The following is a 21,787-nucleotide window of genomic DNA, read 5'->3' as shown; positions in this document are numbered from 1 at the left end:
TTTCAAATTCTCTTGCTCACCTCTTCATCTAGAATGTCTCTCATTCTCCCTTCATCTAGAATATTATAAAATCCTCTCATTCTCTCTTCATCTATATGGGATCATTGAGTGTGATCCGAAACATTGATTGTAAAATATCTTGCATAGTTAAATCAAGAAGCATACGTTATACTCCCTAATAATTGTGGAAATATTATTTCTTTGATCTAGAATGTTTTTTATTTTAGAGTGGTCAATCCCCAACAATTATGAATGGGGGAAGGAATGCAAATCAATTGAGTGTTGATTGGCAAGAATCTCCCCTTGCTTGAATCATGACATGATTGGTGACGAAGTTGATGGGTAGAAAGGTTGTGCTGAAATAGCTAGCAACGAAGGTAGTTTGCAAGTTTGTGTCTACAATGGGAGTGAAGAATTCACACAAGTTCCAGCCCAACACTGTTGGCGCATTGGAGATGTATAAGTTCTAAAAGAGTGTTGAGTTGCTCATTGTGAAGTTGCCCTTCTAATGCCTCATTAGGGAGATTGTGCAAGAATATTCTGGTTTTTTTAGGAAATCCCATTGGGAACATTGATGGGATGGCTAGACATACACACATGGTACTTGTGGTGGAAGGATTGTGCCTTGGCTGTCTTATTTGCAAATCAGATCTTGTTCTTGAACCTAGATCTATTTAGTCTTGCAATGACACCCAAAACCCTAAAACCCAGATTAAATGAGTCTATGCTAGAAACCAATACAACTATTCCAAGTTAGATCTATTCAGTCCATTGTGAATAAAGGTGCAAAGTCAAAGTGTAAAAGATTATTATTTTTCTATCCTAAGTGTTAGGACCAAAGAAGCATTTAATCTTTTGGGGAATTAATCGACCAAACAAAGGTATTAGATTTTTGGAAAAATCGGATTTACAAAAAAATGTAAAAATTTGTAGAAAAACAGTCAAAAAATACTTTTTTATACATTTAAGGGTATTTCCATATCATAGAGATACTGTAAGCAAATAAAATAGAGACCTCAAAACATGAATTGTAGAAAATAGATTTTCGTTGTTTATATTCATATCGCTGATTACAATGCACAAACATACCACAACAACATAAATAATAACTAGATGGTGATAGTTGTTAAAATGTCAATTACAATAGAGTATGTGACTTGGTACAAAGTCAACCTATAAATTGAGAACAAAATTCCGAAAAATCAAATGTAGCCAATGACATGCTAGATGGCAGAAGGCCTTGATGATGAAGCTCCTGGGTGAGAGCCTGTCCTAACTCGTTCAATAATATGAGGATCCAAGCTGGCTTGCCTCATTATATCAAAATCATCAGACACAAGAAAATTATTATCATCAACAACAATCCACTTAGACTCTGGATCTATCTCGTCAAGGTCAATTGGCTCATCTTCCCCAGTAGTCCCTATTTTTGCCCATGTAGAAATTAGTCTTTGCCTTTTAATTGAAAAACGCAATGAATACAATTTCAACCAACTGCAATTATATAAGTATATATTGATATTCTTACCTTGAGCTCTCTTTAGCTTCGAGCGGAGGTTGTGGTGAACAAGCACCAAGTCATTCATCCGTTGTTGTATTAGGTGGTTGCGTTTCTTGGAATATATGTGTTAAAAAACACTCCAATTACCTTCACAAGCAGATGAGCTGCATGGTTGGGTCAAAATGTGCACCACCATCCACCTAAAATTTTTGCAATCGTCACCAAAGTAAGCTCACCATTAAGCTGAAAAACACATTATATGGAGATGATATTGTAAGAATATCTTAAAATCTTAACAAATTTAATGACCATGTTGACAAAATCAAGAGACTGTCAAAAGTTTATAGAGTCTACCTGGGTGGAAGGTCTTTCTGCCTTCCATGGCAGCCCTAGAAGAGAGAAAATCCCTTGCTTGCTTGTATTGTTGCAACTTTGACATAGCTTCATTAAATTGATCTTGGTTTGGAAACATTTTGTCTATGCACTTGAAGAAGCCTTATTTGATCTTAGTATCGATATCCATGAATGGAGTCTTGTAGAACAACGATGGATTGAGAAAGTATCCCCAACATGGATGGAGAGGAGAGTTCATCTGTCCATCCCATCTCCCATCAATTATGCCCCACAATGGTATATACCTATCCTTGGTATTTGCCAACCTACTCCGCATCACCTCCTTGGCCCTATCCATGGCCTCATACAAATATCCCATTGGAGATTTTTCCCCATGCACCAGTCTCGAGACTTTTACTAGAGGCTCTGGAAATTCTACAGTTTGTTAAATCGAATCCCAAAAATTGGTATAATACATGTACTTTTCCATTGCTATGCCATCCGACTGATTTGTGAAGCTAGACTTCATCCACTCGGCTGAAATAAACATTCGCGTCAAATTAATTTTTTGTTCACAGTGTTTGTAGTGCAAGGGAGTGCGTAGCAAATCTTGTCACCCCTGGTTGAACTAGCTCCTTGGCACTTGTGAAAGAGTGCATTATAGACAAAATCCTCGTGTGATGATAGGTAGATTTGGTTCCCGTGCGAGCCTTCTGCAATGCCTCCTTAACCCATTCAAGTTTTCCAATGTCCTCTAGGGTTAGATCGAGGCAATGTGCTGCACATGGGAAAAAAGCATAGAGGGGTATTTGTCTGTCAGGAGTCTCCTAGCAACACCACGAGCAACAGCATTGTCTGTGATAAATTGAACCACATTTTGTGGCTCTACATCCATGATTACCATGTCATACCCTTCTTCACCAACAAATTAAGAAAACATTGATAATCTTGCCATCACCACCACATTTTGCACTTATTAGTTGCATCTTGCATTATCATATATTTATTATTTATAAATTATAAATTATTTCTTTATTTTTAATATGTTTATATATTATGAATAGATTGATATATTATATATTTATATTTAATAATTAAAATCTACTATATATATATATATATATATATATACTGAAATAGACCTCTGCTTGGTGCTTGACCTCCTCAATATTGTCATATAATAGATAGGATCTAGCTGCTGTAGAGAGCATTGAGGCATAGCTCAATTTTTGTGCTGCATCTAAGACATTTGTGTGTCCTTGCATCTGGCTAGGGTGTAAAATAGGTTAGCCATGGTGGACCTAATTTAAACGCATTATGCACCACCCATCTCTTTTGCAAGCTCCCAAATCCTAACAATCCAATGGCAAATCTTAATATTCTTAATCTCTCTTTTCACGAACGCCTTAAAATCAACAATCATTTCCTCACCTGTTAGTCTCTGCTTTCTCTGCTTCTCCTTCTTCACTGCAACCAGTTCCTTCCCTTAATACCTTCCCTTAATACCTTCCCTTTTCTGTGTCTTCCTAAATTTGTCAGCCATAGAAGAAGCCGTCTGTCCACCCTTCTTCACCAACAAACTAGTAAAACATTGACTTTTTCTCTTGTTACCAAAACAACAATGACATTGCTGCCACCTTCTTCACTTATTAGCTGCTTTCTGCATTATCATATATTTCATTATTTATAAAATTTTAAATTCTTTATTTATTTTGAAAATATTTATATGATTATATGTATATACAGCCATATACCCATACCTGAAAAAAAATTGCTGTAGCAGCATATCTGAACCCTGAACTGTACCCAAACTGGCAACTTAGATCAGCACTAGTATTAGATAATTCTCATTATTATCAGCACTAGCTTTAGAGAAGAATTAGCCAAAAGTGTAGGACTTGTAATCCAATGCAAAAATCTAAATGGTTGGCACTGCAAAGAATTCATTAAATGAAAATGAATTTGATGGGAGTCCAATAGCAATGTGATAATCGCAAGCATGAATTATGGTTGTTCTCAAAGAGGTTGTCTAGAGGAGGAGATCACAATGACAAAATGTGCTAATGTCAAAATAAATTTGGAATATGACCAAATCATACGGAAACTTAAAGAAGTATGTTTTGGCGTAAAATCAAGCAAAGAACAAAAGATTACCTGTATATAGAATTGGTAAAAAAATAATGCTTTTGAAGCCAATTTTGTGTGATATGACAAAGTCTAATAGAAAATTATTATTTTCTTGTGGTGTGCAATGAAGGATTAAATTAGAGGTGTCAAAATCAAAGTGGTATCGAAGAGGTTAATTATTTTATTGGTTGTGTGTAATTATCACAAACAATCTATCAGAAACACTGCAAAAAAATGTGTTGGATGGATGTGCTAACCAAAAAAGTAGTGCCTTTTGGTGCAGGGAAAGAACAAGATATGTGATTAATTGAAGAAATAGATCAATAAATGCTCCTTTTTTGATATATCAAAATTGAAACAAAGAATTTTATGTTGATGAAGCCACCTCTTTTTTAAGGATGGATGTATGTATATGTGTTTCTGAGGACATGCATGGGTGTTTGCCCGATTTCTGATGTTTTTTTTCAATTTAATAGCTAAATATTTTCTGATCTAGTTAGAGTTGTATGCTACTATGCAGCTTATGGTTGCAACTGCTTTAGTGCTATTGTGTACTATACCTCCAGAGACTGCTTGGTTTGGGGATGCGCCATGGATACTCTCTGTGCCTGCAGTTGTCATAATTGGTCGGGAGGTAAATTCCTCATCTTCTGTTTTTAGATATTGGAGTTTTTCCTCAATCTTCACCCCAACTACTATTTTTTGTGCAAAGGAACTGCCAGGAGTCAAATATGTGTATATATTGATCACTTTTTCGATATCCACTAAAAAGCAGCTTTTACCTATTATAAAAGTCAAAATAATTCATTGAAACATAGTCATCCTATATCTGCTCAGAAATGGTATGAAAAGGGAAGTGGTTTTAAGATTGAGAAATGGAAAATCTAAGTTTTTTCAATAATAAGTATTTCAGTGTTTTTTCACTTGACAATGTGACATACAGGTCGAGTTAAGAATTCTAACTATAATAATGCTCATCATATAAAACACTCCACAACTCATTTAAATTTTTATGCAATAGACAGATAGGAGCTATCATATAAGTTGTTTTCCCTTCAAGTCATCAATTATTAAGAAGTTTATCTACAAGCATACAAATAAAATAACATTCATAAATAACCCTTGGCTCCTCTTGTGTGGAAGAGTGATAGGTACTGCTTTCTTAGGAATCAAGGCTTTTATGACTAGGTCCTTATAACATTGTTTGTGTTATCCTGCAATACCTCCTAAGGCAACTTATTGTTTTCATCAGCTATAGAACCACAAATATTGCATGTCCCTATTGGTTCAACAAAGTGTTCTTATGGTGGAGAGGATTTGAACGAACACACACCAAACTGGAGTAATCTGCAGGATTAGGCTTTTTGACATTTGTATCCACAGATTTGAGAAAGAAATACTTGCTTCAGTTTCATTCACTTGTGGAGCAAAATGAGTATATAGTGTGGTCAAAATAAAAATGAAATTTATAATGTTCCTATTCCTGATATTGTAATTTAAAAGTAAACTACCTTGTTTGATTTGGAAACTGGGATTAATTGTAAATGCAGATGAATAGAGTGGCAAGAAAACAAGGGGCTTATGCGTCCGTTTTGATTCCAAAATTGTATGGCTGCAAGTATATTCCTATTACATGTGTTGCTTGGTATCATAAATTGTCACTGATAAGAAATGTGCTTAATTCATCCTGTATGACACTATTGACTATAGTCATCACGATTTACAATCATAACACTTACAGATGAATCATGAAGCTATTCCAGTTTTTCAATACCTCATAATTTTCATATTTTTTAATTAAGAATAATTTGGGATTGAGAAAAAGAGGACTTTAAGACATCTCACTCTTTTAAAGCCATGAAGTTTTCACCAATCTACCCTTTTTCCAAAAGAAGCCTCTCATGCTTATAGACTTCAATTTGGGGTGCAAATAGCCCAGACCTGCTGTGCTTAAATTTTTTACCTCTCAGCATGCTCTATGATAGGAATATCATCCAGCAGTCGCTAAATTTCATTCTTCAAAGTATCATGATGGAGATCCTCCTTTAGCTTCAAGGTTTCCTCGTTTGAAACTTCCTGCATGCAGTTTTTGACTATGATCCATCTTGGGCACTGTATAATGAAAAGAGGGTCTTACATACACAATAGTAATGCAGATCTAAAACATCTGGGACCTGTTGTGACGTGTTCACGTGTTGCCCCATTGCAACTGCTTAAGGTCTATTTTGACAACTTCCTATTTTTGTGGAATTTTTCTTTTTTTCTTTTCATTTTTGGCACGTTGGGAACAATTGGGGAAGCAGCTTTTTCGCTTACTTTTTTGCTTTTTGCTTTTTTGAGCCTTTTGGAAAATTGACCTGGGATTAGGTCACTCAAGTCGTGGCAATAAGGTTCTTGTTTTCGAAATGAAAATTTTGTATCTTCAAAGTGAAAAAATCAAGAAAATTCTCCAAACAAGGCGTTGATCCAGAAAGTTCCAGATGAACATGGTGATGAGCAAGAAATTCCACAAAGTGTTCATGGCAAAGATGAAATGTATTGAAGCAAGGCAAAATTCGCTTTCCACATGAAGAAAATGTCGAGACGAGGCAAAATCTGCTTTCCACATGAAGAAAACGTCTTGAGCCAAGGCATTTTCCACCCATCAAGGAAAGAAAATATCTTGAGACAAGGCAAACTCCGCCCATCAAAGAAAGAAAATGTTTTGAGACAAGTCAAACTCCGTCCATCAAGGAAAGAAAATGTTTTGAGACAAGGGAAAATCCGCCTTCCACATGAAGAAAACGTCCTGAGCTAAGGCAAACTCCGCCCATCAAGGAAAGAAAATGTCTTGAGACAAGGCAAAGTCTGCCCAAGCCTTGTGTAAAACACCTTCTGTGCAAGCAAGTGTAGTAAAGAATCATCACTCTTTAATAAGGGAAATTGGTCACTATTATGACAAAATATTGGGCCAAAAAATACTTGAGGCTTCTTAATACACACACTAAGCAAAAATTTGAACATCTAATTCAGGAGTGAATCAAACATGAACTATATGAATTGCCTTACAAGACATTTTAGTTCTCACACCTTGTTGATGATGTTGAGATGAGTTTGATCGGCTATTTGAAGATCAAAATTTGTTATGAAATACTATGTAGCTCAATTATCAAAGGTATGATAATACCACAACTATATGGAATAGTTGACATTAGGCCCATGATAGCATAGGTCAACAATTCCATGCAATCACTACCACATGAAATTTTTCATCATGTTGGTGACTTGATTTAAAAGCGTAGTTACTTGGAGATGTGGGGTTACTAGTACTAATATGGGGCTAGTGCTAGTGCCGTTGATGGTGATGACATTCAAATTATGGTCTGAGTAAATGAACAAGGATGATTTCGTCTAGTGGAGGAAATTATGTGTATTGGGTTAGAGATTTGATCATGTATAAAAGGTCACATAAATGAATATCATAAAAAAATATTAAAGGAATATTGTAATATTTCTACAATGGTCATTTAAGTTGTTAGTTTAGGTAATTTCCTTTTCTAGTTAGTTCGTACTTAATGCTTCTTTTTGGTCTTTTGTTTCTATTTTAGAAACTCTGCTTGTAATCTCTATCTAAGGTGAGCTTTCTTCTCCTTTGTAATTATTCAATAATAGAACAATTAATTATCAATTCATGGTATCAAAGCCAACTACATTTTTTTGGTGAAATAAAAAAGAAATTCATGGTTTTTACCTGGAATTTATTTCTAGAAGTTTTTTGAAATGATTTTTTATGAAAAAGAGTTTTTTACTGTACACATTTGTACGAAGAATTTTTTGGCAATTTTTATTTGCAATAAAAATTTGTGGCTTCTATTGGGAAATTGTGGAGTTTTTCAAAGGTTTTTTGATCGATATTTTTCCTTATAAAAATTGTGGACTTTGTTTGTCACAAAGACTTTTTTGGTCACATTTTTGCAAATCTCGACGAGGGTTCTTTGATTTTTTTTTGTGATTGATAGGGTGAAGTTTTTTTTTGCTGCTTGTGATGGATTTGTCTTATTTTCTTAGGATGGCTCCTCTTTTTTCCTGCATGACTTGGCAATCTAATTCTTTTTCCCACACAACTAGTTTTGCATGATCGGGTCTGCAGTTTCTGCCATGGCTAGGGTTTTGGAACGACGAGATTTTTGAGTTTTTGCACGTTTTTTCGTATAAATTGTAGATTTGTTTTTCAGTTTCTAGGTTTTCTAAATTTTTGATTATGGTTGGTTTTTCTGATTTTTTTTCCAAAAAAATTATGGTGGTTTTTTTTTTCATTTCTTCCAAACATTCTTGATTTTTGAGTTCGTGGGTGTTTATTGTTTTTTTTCACAAAACGAAGGTTCTTGTCAAATGTTTTACAAAATTGTGATTTCAACATTACATCTGGTGTTTGATAATTTTTCAACAAGTTCATGGTGCTGTCTTACAACAATTTTTGGACAAAATCATAGGTTACAGTTTTTTTTTGCCGATTTTTAATCAACAACAAATGAAGTCTTTTGAAGTGAATCTCGGTTTCCGTGTCTCTGGATAGCGGGAGGAATGGCTTTGGGATGGTTTTCATTTCTTGGTCATATGAAGAACTTCTGTAGAAAGCGGTCGGCTGATCTATAGTCCACCAGGGAGGGTCTCAGTAGGCTTATGTTGTAAAGCATTCAAAGTAGGAGGCAACCTTCTTTGCATTCATGGCCAAATGACTTGCAGATTATGTCAAGTCTTCTGTAGGGTAGTTAGTAGAAGGACCATTAAGGGAGGGTATTAAAGTAATATTGTAATGTTTCTATAATGGTCATTTAGTTTGTTAGTTTAGGTAATTTCTTTTTTGTAGTTGGTTCCTATTTAGAATGCTTGTTTTTTGTTTTTTGTTTATATATTAGAAACTTTGCATGTAATCTTTATTTAAGGAGCTTTCATCTCTTTTGTAATTATTCAATTATAGAACAATTAATTATCATATCAAAAAATATTTATCATGGTGATGACTTGATATAAAATGTCGTAGAGAAATGATTACAATAAAAAATATTCATTGAGTGATGAGTTGAGTCTTAAACATACTCCAAAATACTTGTGTAATGAAAATTTCTACAAAATATAGTATATAAATAATATTATACTAGTAAAGCTTCTCTTATTTAGAGTTATTATTAAAGTAATTTTGTAGTGTTTCTATAATGGTCATTCAATCAAAAGGATCTTTCCCTTTCGTAGTTAGTTTTTTTTTAGTATGTTTACTTTCGTGTTTCTATTCTCAATTATTTCTGTTATGGAAAGGTCGTCTTGTTTTTTCTATATAACGAGTATTCCTCTCCTTAATTAATTACAACATCGAATTATCGTTTCATGGTATCAAAGCTTTTTTTTTTTGGCGAATTTGTTTAGTAAAAAAATTCATTGGTTTTGCTTGACTTTTTCAACAAAAAATCATGGAAGGGTTTTTGCTTGATTTTTTCCCCCAAATCAAGGAATTCCATTTCCGTTTACTACTCATGATGGCTGCGAGTTATGTTTTTGAACAAATTGGATGATTTCGTACGATTTTCTCCTCAAAAACCATGGATGGGTTTTTTGATTTTTCTTGACAAAAAATCATGGAGGGTTTTGCTCTATTTTATCTTCACAAAATGTGGTTTTTCTGTTAATTTTGTGCCCGATTTTTTCACGCAAAAAGTGTGGGTTCTTTTTCTGCCTGAGGGTTTTTATTTTTTCCACAAAAAATTATGAAGGGTGTTGCTGTTTTTTGGGTTTTTTGATTTAAAAAAAAAAAAAATCATGATGGGGTTTTTTGCACAAGTTTTGAGAAGCTGATCTCAGTATCTTTGGATAAAAGGAGGGATGGATTTGTTACCCAACATCATGTTGGAAGGGTTGTGGTAAACTTTGTCATATCTTCAAGTTCTATAGAATTAGGGAGAGACTGAGCAATAGGCTCATGTTGCAGAGTGTTTTGAGGAGAAGGGGGCAGCCTTCTATGCATTCATGGCCAAATGTAACCCGTGTCTCAGTCTTTAAATGGATTTATGGCTTGCCATCTCCAACAATTTGAAATTTGCTCTGGTCAACGGCTATAGTGCTAGGTGGGTGTGTGTGATGGATACCCTTGTTCGGTTGGTCTGCAAAAAGCGTCAGATGGCTTTTCTTGGGGAGGTCTTTGAGAAGAGTATTAAAGGTGTGATAAGGTCGAACCATGATTTGGTAGTCCATGTAGTTAAAATGGTGTTGAGGGATGAATTTCTCTTGACCAACCACCATTATTGAGTGGATATTGATATTTATTCAATGTTTTTGGCCTCCTTGCTCAATGTAGGGGATTCCAAGTAGATGGCCAACTTGATTTGCCAGGGGGTGATTAAGAAGCAGTTTCTGGGTGGAATTGGTGATGCTCTAGAGAATGTGGTGATGGGGATAGGTATCCCTCTCTTGCGTGACTACTGTGTCATGGCGAAAGGGCTGAGAGGTTGAAAAGCATCCTCATATCTCCTCGGCGATTTTGGCTTCTCTCTTCCGCAGGTGGCTGGCGATGGAGAGGAGCATCCAGTTCTTGAAACAATTACTGGACTTGGTTTCAGAAGAGGCTGATGGATGGTCCCGCAAGTATTTGCTGGACGAAGGGTTGATTGAGCATGGTGAGGATAGTGGTGGCGAGAAGATGTCTGTTGAGACTGAGCCTATGAACATGGTCACCCCCGAAGATGTGGAGTCACTAGAGATGCATGCTGAATGTGGGGCCCTTCTTGCCCAATGAGAGCAAAGTTTGCAATTAAGTGTGAGATGCGTTTGGGGTAGCTTGCTTTCTGCACAATTATACCTTTTTGTTAATATTTGTGATATTAGACTGGGTTAATATTATGGGGATGATGTGGGACTTGGATGATAGTATATGTAAGTTTGTATAAGCTAGTATGTCTCTAGTGATATTTGAGACATTTTGGTAGGAAGTCTAGTTTGTCTACGGCAAAAAAGTGAAAAACTATACTTGTAAAGCTTTTACAATATTATATAAATGGGTGCAGCTCGTCAGCTGTTTTTGAATGATCAAAAATAAAAAATTAGAAATATAAGAACCTAAAATCGTAACACTAACCTACAAACAAAACATTTGAAGTCAATGAAACTTTAAAAAAATTAAATTCCATAGTTATGCTTCAGATGGAATTTATTTAATGGCATAGAGACTAGACTCCATGTATCTAATAATTAACTAAAAAAATGACTATCCAGGAATGGCACCTGAAATGACTTTTAACAAACAACAAAAAATAAATTGTTAGTCTTCATATGAGAACTGGTATAGGTTCAAGGCCTAGGTATGAATATGAATTCCTATATATATTTATAAATAATATTATCAAAATTATATATATTATATTAATTATATCAAAATTAATTTATTAGAAATTTTTTAATTACAATTAAAATATCATTAAAATTTAAAAATACTAAAAATTTAATAATTAATTCTAGATTGAAATTTAAACAACTTTTACTTAATGAACTTATATTAAAAATTATAATTAGCAAATATATATTGAGTCTTGAAGTATACATATTTTATATATATATAAAAAATAATTTAATTTTAAAATTCTTAGAATTAAATAAGTTATTTATGTGGTGGGCTCCCTGCTCAAATATGTGCCAAGTGCTAGTTCCTTCTAGCAATTTTCTGATTGCTTGTGCCATTAATAGGAAATTGATTGTGTCGAGTAGCTCTGCATTCAAATGTTTCAACCTTGTGCCCTGACCCGTGTGCATTGCATACGGGGAGCTCCCCAATTACCTCTGTCCTCTGCAAACTTAGAGCTTAAGTGTGCTTGTGAGTTAGGATTCCGCTCTTGAGATTTTAATGCAGATACACCTTCCATTGATGCTGTTGGAAATGAAAAGTATTAGCATGATTTTTGCATGTGTTTGGCCATTCAAAACATTAGCTAATAAATCACTGAACATCACCCTGTTGCGTGGAAGAAAAAAAGTCAGAAATCAGAATAAATTGCAAAAAGTTGCACCATGTGATTTAAACGTGTTTTAACCAAAACAAGTTGGTCAATAAATGTTGACCACAATTCTGTTTCTAAAACACGGCATTTTTGGTAAAAAATCACCAACTTGTGGCAATTCGTGATTTTAATGATTAATGATGTGTTTTTGGCGAGACTTGTAATTTTTTATTTTTTACATCAAAATTTATAAGTTTTTCTTTGTAGTAGAAATTTTTCTATCAAATCCCAAAGAGTGGTTACAAAGTTTTAGATGTGTACATGCATTGAAGCTTTTCAATTGATAGAAAATATATGCATCTATAAGGACCTCAAGACCATGATTCTAAAAATAATGGCATTTCGCTTTTGGGGTCAGTCTGTCATCTCCAAAAGATCATGGTTAATTTTTTTTGTTCTTTTATATCATGCTGATGATTATCAAACATCAATTTTATAAATCATTACTTTCATTTACATGTATTTCATTACTTGGTTAAGCATTTAAGTATTTTACATTCTTTTAAGATCTCTCTCTCTCTCTCTCTCTCTCTCTATATATATATATATATATATATATATATATATATTAAGTTTTTGCCATCTCCAAGTATCGATCTCCAACATTTTTTCAGAAGGCATACTGGTACCCATTCCCATCTCCCATCTCCCATAGCAGTCCTAGTCCCTGTCTCCTGGTAACTATGGTATGTGTAATCTGCTTTCACCCTCTGATCTGCTATTAAAAATTACTCCATCTTTGTGCTGATTGCACCTTAATTAATAGGTAATCACGTGATTTTCTGCACAATCGTATCATCTCCTGGCAGAGAATGCCTTTCTATAGAAGTTGCAGCCTTCTGACATAACTCAGTCAACTCTACTCTCATGATGGTGCACAACTATTTGTTCACCTCATAATAGAATCACCTACATACTCACACATTAATCACACCTCTGAACAATTGTATCATCTCATGGTTAGAGCATGCCTATCTATAGCAGTTGCAGCCTATTGAAATAACTCAATCAACTCTCATAATGGTGCACAACTATTGAGATGCAACTCCAATAGAATCACCCACATACACATATATCAATCATGCCTACAGAAATCAAATTTATTTTTGTGAAATTTTGATAGAAATCAAATTTATTTATTCTTTTACACATTCCCAGTTGGCCCTTGCCAGCCCTTGCCAATAGTGCATGGTGGTCTTCTCAGGCATGGATCTTTGTTTTTGTTTTTACCTTTGAAAATCATGTCTCTTTCCTATATATGGGCACACTCAATCATCCGTGCAACTTTTGTGCCTGAAAAAGAAAATCTGAATGCCCATTCAAAGGCAAGCACCCTTGTAGGGTGGCAGATTTTTTGTTTCATGATAATTTGTTCCTGTGTTCATACTGCTCATGACTGTTTACCTCCTGCAATTTTTGGTTTAAAAAATGTTTCTGTTCTTCAGGGTGTGCGCCAGATAACCGCTCGTGTTTTAAGTTATTGAAAACCTGTTTACCAGTTAGAGGCATGCACTTGTTCATAGCAGGGCACACTTTTTTTTTCCCTTCTTTTCCAAAATTGTTCATCTGTGTTAATAGGTGCATGCCCAGGTATTACCTTTCAAATATTAAGTTTTCAAGAGTCTTTCATTACATTGCATAGCACACTCTTTGCATTCTGGTGCAAGCTTTTAACTTGAAACTGCAGTTCCTATCTAGCCTGGAATGCACCCTTAAGCGTGGCAGCAACTCTTGCCTTGAAAATTCTGTATTCACTTCATAATGACACTTCTTTCCACTCCACTTGACATGCAGACTTCAAAGTGAAAACTCTCTCGCTAAATCCTTATTGGCATGGTTTCAACTATCAAATAGCATCTCCACTTGGTAACACTTTTCCTGTTCTGATGGATTTACTTTATAGATCTTTTCATTGTTCCTGCAAGGTCATGGAATGGAGACAACCAGAAATGATATGGACAAACAAGATGAAGACCAATATACGACTCATATTTGACAAAAGACAAGGATTAGGTTTGAAATTTGACACGGTACAATCTTTTTTTGCACAGGTACAACACATAGCAAATAAACTACAGATAAAGTATTCTGTGACATAAACTGCACCAAATCAAAGTTTTTAAACATCACAGCAGTCTGATGCATATTTATAACAGTATACAAAAACCATATTTTAAATATGTACCTTATATTATAATACAAACCTTTGACTTTTTATCGCCCCCACTCCCTGCCCTGACCCCATATACAAAATCTCGATGAATAATTTTATGCCATCACTGCAAGTCTGCAATATGATCAGTAGAACACAATATTTGCTAAAATTTCTTTGGAATTGTGGAGTGACATTGTTTGGATAAAAAACGTACTTTACGAGGACCTAGGGCACCATGACATTGTATTTATTGATATTCCTCATACCATGCTTAACTGCCATTGTCATGGTTCCTTGACTCTGTTTTAATTTTGACAACTCTTGCTTTTTAATTTTCTAATTGTTCTGCTGAGTTCATATTTTGAGTGCTTTGATGATCTCTCAGTTTTTTGACTGACTTTCCAGATAACAATTTCAGCAGTGAGAGAGTGGGCTGCTTCTCAAGGTGGAGATTTGCATGAGGTAGTACTGCCTCTTCTTTGAAATTGGTCTAGATGGGCGATTTTTAGCTTTTTATCTTGTGATGCTATTATTATGAAATTAGTTAATTTGGCTGTTACAATGCTATAGCTTGTTGCTGTACACAACTTGGGAAAGCTAAAGACTACTCTACAAATGGTAGCCTTGACATTTCTCATGGTTACTAGAGATAGTAGGTAGGCATTCATGATTCTGCCAATCGTAAATGATAAATAACTTTTTCAAGAATTTGACAAGATGCTAGTCCATTTCATATTCCTAGTGTCATTTTAATACTATCCAACCTTTTATATTGATGAGTGCAAATTTAATTTGTAATATTGTCTTGTGTTATAGTTACACTGGGGCTGGCGATTTAGCTGCATGTGGAGTTGCCATGCTGTATGTTTCTGCTTGTATTGGTTTGTGGACTTTGGCAGCATACATGAAGAGCATTTCAGTGATGCTTCTCAAACAAAAATGATAATTGTAGTGACTTGTAACAGTATATCCATTTGAAATATGTGTCATTTCTATAATTTACTTTTTCTTCCAATGACAGTAGATAGTGGAAGAAATGTTGAGAACAGATGGTAAATTCTACCGTATCTGTTAGGTTCAATGTGGTCCAACGCATACCCTTGTTATACGACGGCAATGGTTGATTCAGTTTTATATGGAAAACAGTATTTTATTTATTCTTTATTGACCAAGCACACATACTTAGTTATGTTCCCCATGAGAGTGAAGCGCAGTGATGGTGAACCTCTGGTGTATAAATTTAATATTTAAAATTAGTTTTTGCTTTAAAATTTTTCCATTTTGGGCAGAAATATTCAGTGATCTGTATGTTTGACTGTATTAGTGTTCCTTTTGGAGCTTTGATATTAAAACATTGCTGGATATAAATGACATTATATTTGGCATAACAAAATAGAGAACAGCACTCCTTCCTATCCCATCAGAAGGGAGAGCATCATTTTACATCTAATCAAGAGCAAGAACAAAATGAATAATTAGGAAGGACAAAAAGGATTGAATTGGTGGAACTGAAACTAGAAACTAGAAATGAATTATCATTAACTAGATCAGCTTTTTGATAACATGTTTATCAATGTGGATTAATTACCTCATGAATCTGAAGGGTCTGGTTAATTGAAAAATCATGTCTAGATCAATTTTCCTCTTGGAGTAGATTAATGATATTAAACATAGATTGGAGGCAGCAATAATATCATCCAAGAGTTGATAGGTGATTTTTAGTATATAGGATGCCCTAAAAATGTAGGAATGCTTTTTTTGTCACAAGAACCATCACACCAGAATGCATCATTTCTCGCGACACAAATTGTAGCTAACCATCTAATACCAAGCATGCGACAGGGGAAGACAAACTATAAGCTAACCTAGGATGTACTTTAGGTCCTTTAATGATGAAAAGGAAAATGAATACAAGGATGCCATTATTCATATAAACTCATTTACAATCGGTGTAATATTATGTAGGACCATTAAATAGAAAATTAAGTACCAATTCCAATCTTGGCACAAGGTAAGGCATGAACGAAAACCTAGCCTGATAAAGTAGATGTTGCCACCAGATCTTTTACAGCATAACAGCCTATAACACTAATGGAATATTTATAGCACATACAACATGACAAAATCTGTCTGTACCATAGACATCATGTGAAAATAAAATTTCTAAAACCATATATGATTTTAGACTAATATATCCCGTCTTTTCTTTTAGTCCTTGAACTTAAACTTTCATGTTGTAGTGTGCTTCCCCCTTAAACTGCCTCTTGAAGGACCTTGAGTTATAGCTACACCATTGACTGATGGTTTTATGGATGGATGTTTTAGTTGATTATAAAATAATAGTTACGTAGAGTTATTTTTCGTAAAAATGAAATTTACGTGTTGTGAAAACACAATTTTTTTTTTTAAATGCATAATATATTCGAGTACGAGTGATATTAAATTTCATTTGTGCTCTACAAGAAACTCACTCTAACAAATATTAATAAGTTAAAATAGGGATTTAGAATGTAATGAGTACGATCAATCAAGCTATCAGAATTAAATTCAACTAAATTAGGTACGAAAAGGATTAGACTAAACTGCCCTTAAGCATTGGCCGGTTAAAATTAGTATTGATAAGCCACTATATTACTTCCTTTCAAATCCTAATTTAATTTTATGGAATGGAGGGAAGCTTATATTCTTCAGCTAGATGTTTGAATAAATACATTTTGAAATGGCCTTTTCATAAGGATAGAACCTCTTTGTATTGCTAATTTATTGTTTTTTAGACGTGTTATAATGTTTTGTATCAATATATATCCATAAATGACAGGTTTAATTGCTTTCCCTAAATTCAAAGATTCCATATTTATTTAAGTTTCGATTGATTGGTGTGCGGTGGGAAAGGGAGGGGACAGGGTCACCTCTTGTTTTCTCTTATAGTGGGATCTTAGATGACAACATTGCTTGGATAATCATTTGTAGGACAAGGAAAGATCATACCTCATCCCATACCCTCTCTTTTGTTGTGGAAGAGGGAGGGGGCAGGGGCGAGGGAGGGGGCGGGATGGGGGTCACCTTTTGTTTCCTCGTATAGTGGGATCTTAGATGACAACATTGCTTGGAGTATCATTTGTAGGACAAGGAAAGATCTTACCTCATCCCATACCCTTTCTTTTGTTGTGGAAGAGAAGTCTTTGGAATTTGGTTAGGATCCTTGTTTCCCGCTAGTTCTTTGCTCTAGTCAAAAGCATATATTTAGTCGGTTTTCCCAATCTCATAATTGGTGAGACTAGCCTTGCTTGCCTCTATGGTTGTCTTTATTGTAATAGGTCCAAACGCTTTCCCATCTTATCTAATCAAAACAAAATGAAAGATTCTTGCATTTTGAAACTCCCTCTCTAGTTTTGTGAAGATTCCTACCCTAAGGTGGTTGGCTATTTCTTGAAGTTCAAGTATTACTACTTATGTATCACTATATATCTGCTTGTATTTGGTGGACATTAATGTCTCTTGCAGCATCATAAATTGTAACCTTGCATAATTTACACTACCTCTTGTGCCCTTACTTTAGCATGTCCCATCCTAGTTCTCCCTTAGATGCGCTTTGGCCCCTTTTACCTCAAATTTGATGTCACCTAGTTGCACTATTGAGTGGACCCCATCCTGGGATTGTGCTCTCTTGATTGACTGCTTATTTGCCTTGTTTTGGGAGGACAAGGATGCTTGGGGTGCCCTTGTCTAGACTAGGGTGCCTTGGGCATCATGGTCCTTAAACAAGTCCTAATTCAAATGGGGCGGTGCATTTTCACTCCCCAATGGTTTTTGGTCCTCGTACCCAATTTGACCTTGGAGGTCAGTCTAATTGGTAAATTACCATGGGAACCCTATATAGAGGCATCCTATTAATTCATTTCCATAACATATACTTATAATAGCTTTTGTGCATCCACATCGAGCAATATCAAGCATTCTCAAGCATTTTAAGGCAACATTTCATCCCACCATATTCTTTAGGCATCATGAAGCAAATCACATCAGTTTTCATGCAAGCATATGTTTGTGTTTGAATTTCTGTGTTGTCATGTTATTGCATCAACATTTGTGGTCACATTCAAGAGAATTGCATCATCAACCTAGATCAATCCTTCAAGATTTGAGGTATATCATCCAACATTTATTTTAGAATTTCTATTTCATATTTCAATTCAATTCAAAGTTAATTCCTAAATCAGGGTTTGACTTAGACAATCCCCCATCAACATACCCTATTTCCTTTTTTTTTTGTACGTAGGAAATTGACTCAAGAGCCATAAGCGATGAATTCGACAAAGCAAACAATGACAATCAGATTTAGCTTTTGAAGGCATTAAAAGAGAGGATCGGGTTGCCCCACACTACCTAGTCTTGGGAATTTTTGGCAAGCTTTCGATAGGAGATTTTATGCATCATCTTGATCCGAAAAAGATTATATTTGTTTGCATTCAACATTTGAAGGATCTGGTCGCCCCACACCTCCTGGTCTTGACAGTTCAATCCGAGTTTTCTGTCACAGGTTCTAATTTGTTTCCTATTCTCATATACAACTTAACAACTCTGCATGACATCTAGAACTTACTATTACCGTTATTTTATGTCAAATTCTTACTATTTGTCCTAGATCTAGCATTACAATTCAAATCTAATTCAAATACATTTTCAACTCAAACAAGAAGGATTAATTTGATCTATATTTAGTCATTTTAGGGTTGGATCAATCAACGCCAATCTCATCCCTAATGTGAGATGGTCCCATGAAATTAGCGTCTTATCAATCTAATTTGTGAAGTTCTAATTTCACCACCTTACAATTTGGTGAACCCAATGCTTCTTACATCTTGCATATTTTTTATTGAGTGTTTTCAGATCTAATTTTTCCTACTGGAGTTTACAAATTCTGATTGGTTTGCTATTTCACATGTGGTAACATTAATGATTAGTTATATTTAGCAAAATCATGTGTTGGAGAATAGCCTTTTCACTTCATGTTTTTGATTAAGTAAAAACAAGTTTTAAAGGGACCAGAAACCCTATACAAGACAGGTTTTATAAGGACCTGCAACTCGAACCGAAAGATAAACTTGAAAGACCACTCAAAGAAATAGAACACAAAAGAGATTTGGCCCAACCATTCAAAAGAAGGGGAACAACATTAACCCCCACCAAAAACCAACAAGCTACAAAAAACCAACAGCCCTACCCCAACCAGGAAAGATCAAGAATTTGACCTACCCTTATGGGATCGAAGGGTCATATCAAAAGAGGACTGAGACAATTTAGATTTTTTTACTTTTAATAGTAATCCATCCCTCCTCAACCCTAGCAGCAACCTTTTGCCAAGAGGATGGGTCCATAATAGAGGACCTCCCATCATCAGGAGGAACATAGCCAACATCTAGAGAGGCAGAAGATCCAACAACAATCTGAGATGCGGGAGGGTCATCCATCGAAGAAGAAGATCCATCATTTTTCAAACGATCACTCGGGATGCCATCGCAGGCATTCACACATTCTTGAGGCAAGGCAACACTAGCAAGAGGTGTACCCCCAGTTTGAGGAACCTGTGTCTTTTCACTTCATGTTGCTTGCATTTTTTCATACCACTTTATCATATTGGATTTTAAGAGTCTCAAAAATATTTCCCTTTCATAGATCATTGTTCTGAAAATATTTTATCCATACTTCATGTGGTTACATAATGACATTATTAAAAACATTGATGGAATATGTAGATATTATAAGGGCTTTAGTAGACAATATTCATGATAATTGTAGAGATAGCATTGAAAGGGCTAATGCTTGTACTTCTCCTAGGGTATCTTATGTTAATGAGGAAAGAATTAATACTCCTATCAATGATCTCTCTAATGGAGAGGCAACATTGTAGAGCAACATGACATTATCTTCTTCTCATAAGGATGCTTTAGTGCAAGGGGGGCAAGGTGAACATGTTGGTATATCAATCTCTCTAGATCCTCCTTATTCTTGTATAGCTTATCTTGATCATCAACATATTTGTAGGCAATATGATGTTATACACTTTATTCATGACCTATCTCCTAATATAACATTGAGCAAAGATGCTCCTGCTATGCAACTCCACTCTACTCCTGGTGATTCTATTCTTGTTGCTATTCTACAACAACAACCTACTGTTGATCTTCAGCAACAACCTGGCAGTAACTTTGCGCGGTCCTCCCTGCTTGATTTTTATTTGAATGTTCTTAATGACAATGTTGTGTGAACGGTCGTTTGTCGCAAGCAGAAGGGGAAGTTTTCCCCCCTTTTCCAATCCCCTATGTCAAGTTTTGGGTGTTTCTCCCCACTCTTGAGTTGGGTTTTGGGTTGTTACAGGTTTGACAGGTTTGTTTGGTCTGTTTGACCTTGTTTGTTTGGGGTTTGTATCCCTTTTTAGTTTGTCTCTCTTTGCTGCCTATGGGTTGTTGTATGCTAATTGATAGCCTTTTGGCTATGTGAAGGGTTAGTGCCCTAGTTAATGCTACTTTTATAATAAAAAACATTGAGCAAAGATGAAGCCTTAGATTATGAGGATTCTCCTTCCCAATCTAACAAAGTGGATATGAATAGTAATCATGAAAATGGGAATCTTCCTACAAAGTATATTCCTTCCTCATCGATTCATCCCTTTGGTCCTTCAAGTTGTCTTTACATAACACATTTCATTGAAATTCACAATGAAAGCCCTTCTCCTTCATAATTAAAAACATCCTATGAGGTTGACTATGATATTATCTCAAAACAAGGTTATAGAGGACAATGAATTGGAAAACAAGAACAAGGATTTAAGGTCCTTATAGATCTCCCTCACAATCTACTACAAAAGGTCTAGGATATCCCAATTCATCAACATCTATGGATGATCTTCTTAAAGTTCAAATGCTTAAGGAGTATTTTGCAAAAAAAGAGAAATTACAGTCTATCCAAGAATCTTCCTCCATCAAACAATCCTTCTCCTTCCTTATCAATTCTTTTACCACAAGAAAATAACCCTTCTTCCTCCACTAGTATAGCTTGCCCTACATCTCAAGAGACAAGATCTATCCATATTGACAGTCAAGAAAAACCAGCTACAAGAATCTTTTGGAGGTTGAAATATGATAAGAACGTCACCTTTCCTTTCATAAGATATATCAATAATTACAAAATCAAAGATGGTAACATCTATAGTGTCTTTCATCATAGATATTCTCATTCTTTTGGAAATTGTAAAGCTTTTAAATAATTTATTCAAGACCAATATGATAGAGCTTATGCTTTTTATGTTTTTTCATAGATATAATCTTATGCTTTTTCTTGGTAAAGTAGTACCTTAGCACTCCATTCCCCTTATTATGTTGCTCCTTACCCCATGACATTGGTAGTTTACCTTTATTGGGGGCTCTTTGTCATGTGCCGTGATACAATTTAAATTACAATCAATACCTAAACAACAACATAAGAGTCATTCTTCCTTGTCTCCATGCTTGGGGAGACAAAATAATATTTCGATTCTCTCTCTCTCTCTAAGATTGCATTTTCCTTTGAGTTGCATTTTTTACAACTTGAGGTCCTTTCTTACATAGAGTGGTCCTCCCTTCAAGTACATATATGTCCCTTGGTTGGACT

The 21,787-nt window shown here is 35.1% G+C and overlaps 1 protein-coding gene across 2 annotated transcripts in view; it reads left to right on the top strand.

Moving 5' to 3' along the window:
- The window catches only part of LOC131046365 (CDP-diacylglycerol--glycerol-3-phosphate 3-phosphatidyltransferase 1, chloroplastic), a 51,243-nt gene extending 35,946 nt beyond the window's left edge, over nt 1-15,297 (top strand). The window contains exons 4-7 of one of the 2 annotated variants that reach the window (XM_057980104.2): nt 4,482-4,595; nt 14,543-14,599; nt 14,708-14,793; nt 14,954-15,297. In XM_057980104.2, coding sequence (XP_057836087.1) covers nt 4,482-4,595; nt 14,543-14,599; nt 14,708-14,793; nt 14,954-15,080 — 384 coding nt within the window. In that variant the 3' untranslated portion in view covers nt 15,081-15,297. The remainder of the gene's footprint in view (nt 1-4,481; nt 4,596-14,542; nt 14,600-14,707; nt 14,794-14,953) is intronic. The other variant, XM_057980105.2, reaches the window with a different exon arrangement.
- The last annotated feature ends 6,490 nt before the right edge of the window (nt 15,298-21,787 follow it).

Source organism: Cryptomeria japonica, chromosome 8 (genome assembly GCF_030272615.1).
Source record: "Cryptomeria japonica chromosome 8, Sugi_1.0, whole genome shotgun sequence".
NCBI lineage: Eukaryota > Viridiplantae > Streptophyta > Pinopsida > Cupressales > Cupressaceae > Cryptomeria > Cryptomeria japonica.
Note: the sequence above shows the minus strand (reverse complement) of the source record. Positions and strands in the feature narration are given on the sequence as shown.